The 11,424-nt window shown below is 48.5% G+C and overlaps 1 protein-coding gene across 1 annotated transcript; it reads left to right on the top strand.

Moving 5' to 3' along the window:
- The first annotated feature begins 872 nt into the window (after positions 1-872).
- On the top strand, positions 873-3,170 carry mpeg1.1 (macrophage expressed 1, tandem duplicate 1). Its single transcript, XM_078545135.1, has one exon. The coding sequence runs from the start codon at positions 966-968 to the stop codon at positions 3,138-3,140; it is 2,175 nt and encodes a 724-aa protein (XP_078401261.1). The 5' UTR covers positions 873-965; the 3' UTR covers positions 3,141-3,170.
- Positions 3,171-11,424: the final 8,254 nt, after the last annotated feature.

The raw sequence follows: 11,424 nt of genomic DNA on the forward strand, positions 1-11,424 counted from the left end.
CGGTACAGTGTCAGCCTAGATTTTGAGTTTCAAGTGTGCCTGGAGCGGGATCTGTAATCATAATCTTTTGATTAATTGATGAAAGTGCTACTACTGAGCTACAGCCTACACTAAGATTGACAGGTTTTATTGGTAGGAGTATAAAGTGATATTGAGCAAAGGCGGATAAATGGAGTTGAGGTACAGCTCAGGCGTGATCTATTTGAATGGCAGGACAGGCCCAAAGACCTGAAAGACCTCTTTCTCTTTCTATGTAGTAGGTTTGAGGGGCTGAATGGTATATTTCTGTTCCCATGTAGCAGGCTTGAGATGCTAAATGGTCTCCTCAAGGAGCTGAATGGCCTCCTCCTCTTCCTATATAACAGGCTTGAGGAGCTTAATCGTCTACACTACCTATGTAATAGGCTCGAGGGGTTGAATGGCATTTTCCATTTCCTAGCTAATGAGCTCGAGGGACTGATGATGTATTCCTGTCAGGCTTGAGAGGCTAAATGGCCTCCTTCTCTTCTTAAATTATAGACTCTAGGGGTTGAATAGTCTGTACTTCCTATGTAAAATTAAAGAGGGGCCGAATGCCCTGTACATTTTCTTATATTACAGACTCGGGGGCTGAATGGCCTTCTCCTCTTCCTGTGTAACAGACTCAGGGGGCTGAATGGCCTCTTCCTCCTATGTAACGGTTTAGAGGGGCTGTATGGCCATTACCTGCCTCTATCTATCCTCTATTCATATTAAAAAATGGCTGAATGCCAGCAAACTATCTCTTTAAAGTAGGAAGTGAAAGAGCTAACCTCCGAATTACATGTGATTTTTGTTGATTTCAGACTAATGTCATCGTAAGTGAGAATGAGGAAATAACTTGCTGTGAAATAGAAAGAGAAATCAAAAACAGAAGCTCAGTGGCCAAGAAACTGGCCGGGTAAGGAGCTGAGAGAGAGAGAAAGAGAGAGGACTGCTCCTCAAGGATGTGCCTGGTCCTGGTTAACGCATTCCTGTGCTTTCTGGCAGTGGGAGCCCTGGACTCGGGGTTTCAAGCGGCGAGTGAGGATGGTCTGGCAGAATGTAGGAAGACCCAGAAAGGCTTGACTGCACTGGAAGTTCTGCCCGGAGGAGGATGGGACAACCTGAGGAATTTGGACCGGGGGAGGGTGATGAACACCAGTTACTCGCAGTGTAAGACCACCGAGGACGGACTGTATTTGATCCCAGATCAGGTGTTTGTGGTGCCCCTGAAGCAGACTAGCATCGAAATTGTGTCCGAGCTGATCGAGAACTGGCGCTACTACAAAAGCTCCACCAGTGCCTCGGTCAACGCCGAGGTGTCCTTCCTCTCCTTACTGAACGGCAAGTTCTCCACCGATAGCGAGAGGGTCAAGACCCACCAGGTGCGCGACAGTTGCATGACCACCAGGATCCAGGTGAGGAACCTCATGTACGAGGTCAAAGCCCATCCCGATTTCCAGCTGGACCAGCGCTTCAAGGAGCAGCTGATCCAGATAGGCAACTACATCGAGAACAACCAGACCAGTGCCGCCTGCTACTACACCGAGTTGCTGGTGCGTAACTACGGGACCCATGTGTTGACTGGCGTCCATGCCGGTGCCAACCTGCTGCAGGAGGACCAGGTGCGATCGACCTTTGTGTCCGACAGCTGGAGCCGCAAGTCCACCATCACCTCCTCGGCCGGCGCCACCTTCTTCCACGTTGTCAACGTAGGGCTCGGTGGCCAGGTCGAATCCCTGGACCAGTCCACCAGGCAGTACGTGGGGAACAGGTCCCACTCCAGGGTGGAGAACAACGGCGGGATCCCCTTCTACCCCGGGGTCACCCTGCAGAAGTGGCAGCAGGAGATCGCCAACCAGCTGGTGGCCATCGACCGGTCGGGCCAGCCCCTGAGCCTCTTCGTCAGCCCGCAGAGCCTGCCGGAGCTCCCGGGCCCCACGGTCAAGAAGCTGAGCCGGGCCATCGACAGGGCCGTCGGCCTCTACTACGCGGTCAACACCCACCCGGGCTGCCTGGACCGCCGCTCGCCCAACTTCAACTTCAGGGCCAACGTGGAGGACGGCTCCTGCGAGGGCCTGGCCACCAACTTCACCTTCGGCGGGGTGTACCAGGAGTGCCAGGAGCTCTCCGGGGCCGACGCCCAGCCCCTGTGCCGGAGCCTGGCGCAGAGGAACCCACTGACCGGGTCGTTCAGCTGCCCCCCCGGCTACGCGGCCGTCCGGCTGCACTCGGGGGTGACGGAGGAGGCCTACAGCCGTTACGAGTGCCACCAACACTGCCATTCATGCTGGTTCCTGGCCACGTGCTGCGATAACGTGTGCGGCGACGCCTACCGCGTGCGCCGGGCCCGCTTCACGGCCTCCTGGTGCGCGGCGACGTCGGCGTCAACGACCGCCGGGCCTCCCTCCTCGGGCTACCTCTTCGGCGGCCTCTACAGCGCAGGCGCCGGCAACCCGCTGACCCAGAGCCGCTCATGCCCGCCGGCCTTCGACCCGCTGGACCTGCTGCGCGACCTCAGGCTCTGCGTCAGCGACGACTACGAGCTGGGCTTCCGCTACTCCGTCCCCTTCGGCGGCTTCTTCAGCTGCGAGGCCGGCAACCCGCTGGCCCGCCCGCCGCCGGGCCCCTCAGGCCCCGACCCCGGGCCTGACCCCAAGCGGTGCCCCAAGGGTTACAGCCAACACCAGGCCGCCATCAGCGACGGCTGCCAGGTCCTGTACTGCCTGAAAGCCGGCGCCTTCGACGGGATCGACCTGCCCCCCATCAACCTTCCCCCTTTCTCCCGGCTCCCCCTCCTCACTGCCGGCTCCACCAACACCGTGCTGGTCCTGTCCGAGCACCAGGAGCCCTGGTTCAAGGACAGCCGCACCAGACTGTGGAGGACGGCCCGCCCATCGGAGGTGCGCGGGGTATTTAACGAGGGCTCGTCCGGCGGGGCCGGGGCCGCGGCCGCCGTCGCCATCTCCGTGGCCCTGGCCGCGGTGGCCCTGCCCGCCCTGGCTTACTACGGCAGGAAGCGCTGGAGGAACCGCGGTTACCGAGCCCTGGACCGATCCTCCGCCGCTTCCAGCTGTGAGACCGCGGAATGCCAGGACACCGCTGCTCTGTGTCCTCCAGCCCAGGATGCTGAGGTCTGATCAGAAGATACATTCCCGTTGGGTCTGGGGGTGGGGGCAGGGGTGGGGAAGTGGGGCTGAATGCTTGGCTACAACTCATCAAAGCAGAGCAGAGGCGAGAGTGCAGACACTCCGATATTCAGTCATGTTGATCAAATGAAACAATTCACTCAGTGGGTTAGTTGAATGGGAAGACTAGGTTGGTGTATTAAAGGGAATGGGGGAATGTGCAGGAGAGTGGGATCAGACAGGTGTGACAGTAAAGGGTGTGGGGCATTGGGTTGGATATTCAGAGGTATGGAGAGTGAGTAGGGCACAGTTGATGTTTCGAGTCCTCATGACCCTTCAACAGAGTGAGGACCCGAAACCTCAACTGTGCTCTTTCTTCTCCGCCGACGCTGCCAGACCTGCTGAGTTTTTCCAGGTATTTTGTTTTGGATTGCCAGCATCCGCAAGTTCTTTGCTTTTATATCTGGAGAATGAGTAGGGGTTAGGCTGGCCGGGATGGGGTGTGAGTGGGAGGATGGAATGAGACGAGGTGGGATATTAAAGGGAATGCAGAATGAGCAGGAGAGTTGGGTTAGAATGAGTGTGGGCCATTGTTGAGTTGAACACCAGCAGACAGTGACAAATCTGTTTCTGTCTGAAAACATTCTGTGATTCAAACTAACTGCCTCAAATTCCATAATCTGTTTTTTTTTTGATCCTCCTGGCATTATTTTTTGATAAAGAAGAAACACCCTGATTTAATGTTGTGAATGTTCTGTCAATTCGGATTCTAAATGGGATGACTGGGAAAATGAGATGTAATTTTATTAATCATGGTAATCCCATGATATTGGGTGCTACAGACTCCGCAAAATTAGATGTGCAGACTACTAATTAAATCGCACGAGAAAAAAAAACAATAACATGTCAAAATGAAATTGATCTATGTTTGCTAAATAAAATTGAGCTGAATTCATTCACTTGGTTTTGTGTATGCGTTTCAATAACAATTTTAATTTATATCACACGAAAACATTCCAAGGCACTTCACAGCTGCTGATCAGCAAAGTTTTATACTGAGTCACATGAAGCGATCTCAGATAAAGGACCAAAGTCTTGGTTAAACTGGTAGAATTTAAGGAGTGTCTTAACGGAAGGGAGAAATGGAAGCGAGAGGTTTAGACAGGGGCTGCCAATGTAGGGGTGAATGAAGTTAAACGGGAACAAGAACTTAAAACGATAATGAGGTAAACGGAAAATGCCGGAAGGGTGAAAATTTAGGAAGTAGCTGGAAATGCTGCTTCTCCACAGAGGCTGACTGATCTGCTCTGGGTCTTTCCCCCTCTTTTTAAAAAATTCCTGCCTTAAATGTTTTCCTGCGCACTAGTTTTGTTTCTCAGTGAATATCGGATTATACTTTTGATTTCAATACACCTTAAATACCGACTCCCTTCAGCACCAGCACACTATGATTGCGGTGTGTACCAACTACAGGATTCATTGCAGCATCTCCCAAACCTGCAGCCCTCAATATCTAGAAGAATAAGGGAAGCAGGCGCATGGGAAAATCACCATGTCCAGGTTCCCCTGCAAGTCACACAATGAGCCGACTTAACCTGTTTACCCTGTTCCTTCATTGTCAGTGGGTTAAAATCACCCAAGGACTGCAGCGGTTCAAGAAGAAAGCCCACCATCATCATTTCAAGGGCAACTATGGATAAACAATGCTCAGATCACAATAATTCATTTTTAAAAATGTCTTCTAGGACCAACTGGTAAAGGTTCCTTTTAATGAAAACTTATTTCCTTTAGTGCTGATCCTCTGAATATCAACAGTTGTTTGTTGTTCCACGTTATTCACTACTCACACAGTTATGCAGATGGTTCATTTCTAGCTTGTTATTGAACTGAAGAACCTTTCACACGTTACAGGGTATATTTCCCACCCATCAACAAAATCTACATGACAAAGAAGATGAAAATCCAACGTTGTTATGAGGCTATTCTGTCAAGGTGGTGCCAGTGGTTATTGTATGTCATTTAAAAGCTTTCTTGTCATCATAACAAGTGATAATCAGAAGTTATCCTGTCATCATATGACAATTAAAGGCTGGTTCAAAATTATTTTTTAAAAATGAACTCAAAACAGGATGAGGAAATATACCATCCTTCAGCTTAATGCTTGTAGAACATAAAACAACGGTATAATCAATAGCCTGCCTTTTGTTCTCTCTTTAACGCTCAGCGTAGTGCATACACAAAAAAATCCTTTGAGTTTTTTAAAAACATACTCAAATGAATTTTACCTGACCAATGTTTGTGTAATTTTTGCTCCAGCTTTTCCAGCAGTTCAGCTGATCAGATGATACTGATGCATTGGGGCAAATTGATATGCCTATATATATGGTACTAATGGAGTTAAGTCCATGACACGTTCTTAAATTGCAATCCAACTTCAGCCAACATCATCTGGGCATAAAATAAACTTACGTGGGACCTTTCTGTGTATAAATTGGTTGGTGTGTTTCCTACATTACAGCAGTGACAACATTTTAAAAATACCTTGGTTGGAAAGCACTTTGGGATGTCCTAAGGTTGTGAAAGGCACTATATAAATGCAAGTGCTTTCTTAAGATATCAAGTTCGAACCCAAGCTTTTTGAAGAAAGGCAAAGAAAATTTTCTGCTGAAAGATGTAAAAGACAACTTAATTGATAAATTTAATCCTGTTATTTTTAAATGAGTGATTTTCTCAAATTTCTTTACAATAGACGATAATCACCTTTCATTTTATTTCATCTGCCTGACCCTAGAAAGAATGGATTTGCACTTGGACCTTTGCATTTACCAACAGGGAAGTGGCAAATTTCTCTTCCAGGCTGGTATGAAATGATGATTCTTGCTGAACATTGCACTGTATTTTCCACTCTAATTTGTTTTTCGTGTCCAGGTTCAGTTGATTTGTCTCAAGATATTATTTACCTCGGTGAATTTAATCTTGGAGTGACTTTCCTAGTATTCTTTCCTGTTCCTTTTTCTGCTTCCCATAATTCAATATTGATTTGTCAATCCCATATAAGGTGATCATAAGAATGGTGAGTAATTGACATTGTGGTGAACTTGTACTGTGACAATTTGGCAACAAAGTCACAATATCTGCTCCCTTCCCCTCTGGAAGTTTCTCTGCCTTTGAGCACCTCACTTTTTTCCACCCCTCTCGCCTCTCATTTAAAAGTCTCATTTTCTACTGCCTGCTCAAGTATCATACAAAAAAAAATTCTCACCATGATATCTTCAATGCTTTCCCCCTTCGGCCTCTGCAATGAGCACTAACGTCTCCCCCTCGGTGATTTCAACCATCATTTTGACTCATCATGCTCTTCCTCCTGAGTTGACTGCTCTCTCCCTCTTTGTAAACTCCACAACCCATATCTAACCCCATGACCGTGCCTTGCTACTCCCAATGTGGTTGACAACTGCTCTCTGAAATGGGCTAACAAGCTACTCAACTCAAGGGCAATGGGCAACAAATGCTGACCTTGCCAGCAATACCCACATCCCTTGAAAGAATAAAAAACTCATGTCTACCACAGAAAAGGCCATCTGATTGTTTCCTAATATGGCTCGCCACCTATATACCCCTTCTCTTTCCAAAGTTATTCTCTTCTGCATCTACCCTATTCCTCTCCTGGCAACAGTCTAAGGCCAAAGTGGATGGTTTGCAACCTTGATGTCATACTGATCCTGAGCTGAGCTTTCAACCATGCATTTGCACCATCACTAAGACAGCCAATTTCCATATCTAGTAACATTATCTGACACCTTAGCTCATCTAATGCTGAAACCTTTATCTATGTCTTTGTTAACTCTAGACTTGACTGCCCTGCATAAATTTGAAGCAATCAAAAATCATCCGCCTGTATTCTAGCATGCCCATCACCCCTGTGCTTGCTGGCCTACATTAGCTCTCTGTTAATGAATACCTCAATTTTAAAATTCTCATTCCTGTTTTCAAATCCCTCCAGGGTATTGTCCCCCCTCTATCTCTGTAATATTCTCTAGTCCAGAAACCTCAGAAATTTCTTTGCTCCTCTAATTCCCACCTCTTGAGCATGCTTGATTTTAATCACTCCACCGTTGTTGCCCATGCCTTCAGCTGCTGGGGGAGGTGATGGTGCAGTGGTATTGTCACTGGACTAATAATCCAGAGGCCCAGGGTAATGCCCTGGGGATCTGGGTTTGAATCCCGCCACGGCAGATGGTGGAATTTGAATTCGATAAAAATCTGGAATTAGAAGTCTAATGATGACTATGAAACCATTGTCAGTTGTTGTAAAAACCCATCTGGTTCACTAATGCCCTGTAGAAAAGGAAATCTGTCGTACTTACCTGGTCTGGCCTACATGTGACTCCATGAGGCACTGTGGGCCATCAGCAGCAGAATTATACTCGAAAACAATCTGTAACCCCATAGCCTGGCATATTCCCCCACTCTACCATTACCATCAAGCCAGGGGATCAACCCTGGTTCAATGAAGAGTGCAGGAGGACATGCCAGGAACAGCACCAGGTATACCTAAAAATGAGATGTCAACCTGGTGAAGCTGTAACACAGGACTACTCGTGTGCTAAACAGCATAAACAGCAAGTCATCGACAGGGATAAGCGATCCCACAACCGACTGATCAGATCTAAGCTCTGCAGTCCTGCCATATCCAGCCATGAATGGTGATGGACAATTAAATAACTCACTGGAGGAGCAGGCTCCATGAATATCCCCATCTCCAATTATGGAGGAGCCCAGAACTTCAGTGCAAAAGATAAGCATTTGCTACAACCTTCAGCCAGAAGTGCCGAATGGAAGATGCATCTCAGCCACCTCTGGAGGCGGGTCTTCAGATGCCAGTCTACAGCCAATTCGATTCACTCCACGTGATATCAAGAAACGGCTGAAGGCACTGAATACTGCAAAGGCTATGAGCCCTGACAATATTCCAGCAATAGTACTGAAGTCTTGTGCTCCAGAACTTGCCACGCCCCTAGCCAAGCTGTTCCAGTACAGCTACAACACTGGTATCTACCTGGCTACATGGAAAATTGCCCAGGTATGTCCTGTACACAAAAAGCAGGACAAATCCAACCTGGCCAATTACTGCCCCATCAGTCTACTCTCCATCATCAGTAAAGTAATGGAAGGGATCACTTGGTAATAACCTGCTGATGCCCAGTTTGGGTTCTGATAAGGCCACTCAGCTCCTGACCTCATTACAGCCTTGGTTCAAACATGGACAAAAGAGCTGAACTCCCGAGGTGAGGTGAGAGTGACTGCCCTTGGCATCAAGGCAGCAGTTGACCAAGTGTGGCATCAAGAAGCCCTAGCAAAACTAGAGTCAATGGGAATCAGGGGGAAAACTCTCCTCTGGTTGGAGTCATACAAAGGAAGATGGTTGTGGTTGTTGGAGGTCAGTCACTTGAGCTCCAGGACATCACTGCAGGTGTTCCTCAGGGTAGTGTCCTTGGCCCAACCATCAATAACCTTCCTTCCATCATAAGGTCAGAAGTGGGGATGTTCACTGATGATTGCACAATGTTCAGCACCATTCGTGACTCCTCAGATACTGAAGCAGTCCATGTCCAAATGTAGCAAGACCTGGACAGTATCCAGGCTTGGGCTGACAAATGGCAAGTAACATTTGCGCCACACAAGTGTCAGGCAATGACCATCTCCAACAAGAGAGAATCCAAACATCGTCCCTGAATGTTCAATGGCATTATCATCACTGAATCTCCATTATCAACATCCTGGAGGTTACCATTGACCAGAAACTGAACTGGACCAGCCATATAAATACCGTGGTTACAAGAGCAGGTCAGAGGCTAGGAATCCTGCAATGAGTAACTCACCTCCTGACTCCCCAAAGCCTGTCCACCATCTACAAGGCACAAGTCAGGAATGTGATGGAATACTCCCCACTTGCCTTGATGAGTGCAGCTCCCACAGCACTCAAGAAGCTTGACACCATCCAGAACAAAGCAGCCCGCTTGATTGGCACCACATTCATAAACATGCACAGTGGTAGCAGTGTGTACCATCTACAAGATGCACTGCAGGAATTCACCAGGGCTCCTTCGACAGCGCTGTCCAAACCCACGATGACTATCATCTAGAAGGAAAAGCGCAGCAGATAGATGGGAACACCACCACCTGGAGGTTCCCCTCAAGTCACTCACCATCCTGACTTGGAAATATATCACCGTTCCTTCACTGTTGCTGGGTCAAGATCCTGGAACTCCCTTCTTAACAGCACTGTGGGTGTACCTACACCTCATGGACTGCAGCGGTTTAAGATGGCAGCTCACCACCACCTTCTCAAGGGCAGTTAGGGATAGGCAATAATTGCTGGCCAAGCCAGCGAAGCCAGCATCCTGTGAATGAATTAAAAAAAAATGGCCTTGAGTTCTGGAATTGCCTTCCTAACCCTCTGCACCTCTGTACCTTCATTGCTTCTTTAAATTGCTCCTAAAATCTACTACTTTGACCAACCTTTTGGTCATCTGCCCTACCGTCCCCTTATGTGATTTGGGCTGGAATTTTCCAGCCCTGTTGGCATCAGGTGTTATGGCGGGTGGGGGGGGCTGACAATATGGCAAAAAGGCCAAAAATAGGTTTCACGCCGTCGTGTAACCAGTTTGCGATCGTCTGCTCCACCTGTCGATGGGGGGCTGAATTTCCTGCCGCCGCATATCGGGAACCTAATTTCAATACTTTAGCATCTCATTATAAGCCCTGCTCACTGGAATCATCCCCCCACCCTGGATCATCCTGGCACGTCGAAATCACGCCGATGTGTTTCACAGCTGTACGTAAGCAACATGCACCTGGCGGGCTGCACTTCGCTCAGGACTTTGAGGTTTGTTTGCCTACCTTGCTTCGGGCAGCACTCGCAATCATCAGCACCAGGCTTCACAGGCAGCACCACATCACTTTTAGGGGGACTCACGGGCAGGTCTCCACCTACCAGACCAGCTGCAAGGCGGGGGTGGCTTTTCAACAGCTGCAGGGCTTGGGCTTCCTTTGGGGGAGGGTGGCCTCAGGCAAGGGAAGAGGCTGCAGGGCGAGAGCTGTACTGGGGAAGGGCGTATCCCAGGGTGTGTGTGGGGGCCTATGTCGATCTGTGCAAGTGGCCTCAAGATGATGAGGGCTGAGGAGGCAGTCTCCAGAGGAGATGAGGCCAGATGGAGATGTGAAGGTCTGTGTGAGAGAGTGAATGGTGGTGCCCCTTGAGTTGGCAGTGAGCAAGATGCCAGTGAATATGTGATGATCTTGTGAGTGTGTGAGTTTAGAGTGATAAGATGGTTGCCTTACCCTGGCGGCGCAGCTGAGATCATTCATCTGTTTTCTGCACTGGCTGGCCGACCTCTTGTGCAGCATCAGCATTGACCACCACTGCTACCGCCTCCCAAGTTGGAGTGGTGAGACTGATGGGCCTCCTACAACCAGAGCCGGGGTAGAGGACATCGTGGCGGTTTTCCACTGCGTCCAGGTGTCCTGGGTAAGCGTCACTGAATCAGGGGGGGCTGCACTTTTCTTGGCTTTTGGGGCCATGTCTTCACTGGAGCAGTCCTGGGCTGCAAGCATTGAGAAGTGTGTGTGCGACTACAGCTTAAATATGGCGCCCAGAGTAAGGAAGCGGTGAGATAACGGCATGGCGAGCAAATCAGAAGCCGCCTGCCAGTGAGACAGTGTGTTTCCTGTGGCTGCATAATTAATGAGGTGGCAATGAAGCAGGAATGGGATAATACGGTGCAAAAGCCTGCCATTGCAGCTCGTGGGTAAAATTACTTTTTTCCCAACCACTACTGCACCTTGTGCAAATCTGGGACGATTCTGCCCTTGGTGTCAAATTTAGTCTTGTAACGCATCTGTGAAACGCCTTCGGATGTTTTACTCTGTTAAAAGGTGCAAGTTGTTGTCATTGTTATAGCTTTATTCTATACCTTATCCATTCTATGCTTGACATAGGTGTTCTGAATGTTGAAACTAGGTGCAAAAATATAAAATGTTCCATTTTGGTCATGATAAAATGCCCTCCATTTTCTACTGGACAAATCAAATTGCTCTACATTTAAATATTTTTTTTTCCTTTCACCAGTCCCATTAACCAACTTGCACATGTTTGTCAGAGCAACATATTTCTGAGAATTTTAAGATGTGTCGTTATTGGCAATGCTCACATCAGTAGTTCAGGAAACACGCTAAGACAAATTAGAGCTGTGTTCATTTGGGCTTTATTTTTTTTACCATTTATGGACAGAAA

Source organism: Cetorhinus maximus, chromosome 7 (assembly GCF_964194155.1).
Source record: "Cetorhinus maximus chromosome 7, sCetMax3.hap1.1, whole genome shotgun sequence".
Taxonomy (NCBI): domain Eukaryota; kingdom Metazoa; phylum Chordata; class Chondrichthyes; order Lamniformes; family Cetorhinidae; genus Cetorhinus; species Cetorhinus maximus.

Coding starts and splice junctions, on each gene's coding strand:
- mpeg1.1 (XM_078545135.1), top strand. CDS start 966: ATGTGCCTGGTCCTGGTTAACGCATTCCTGTGCTTTCTGGCAGTGGGA.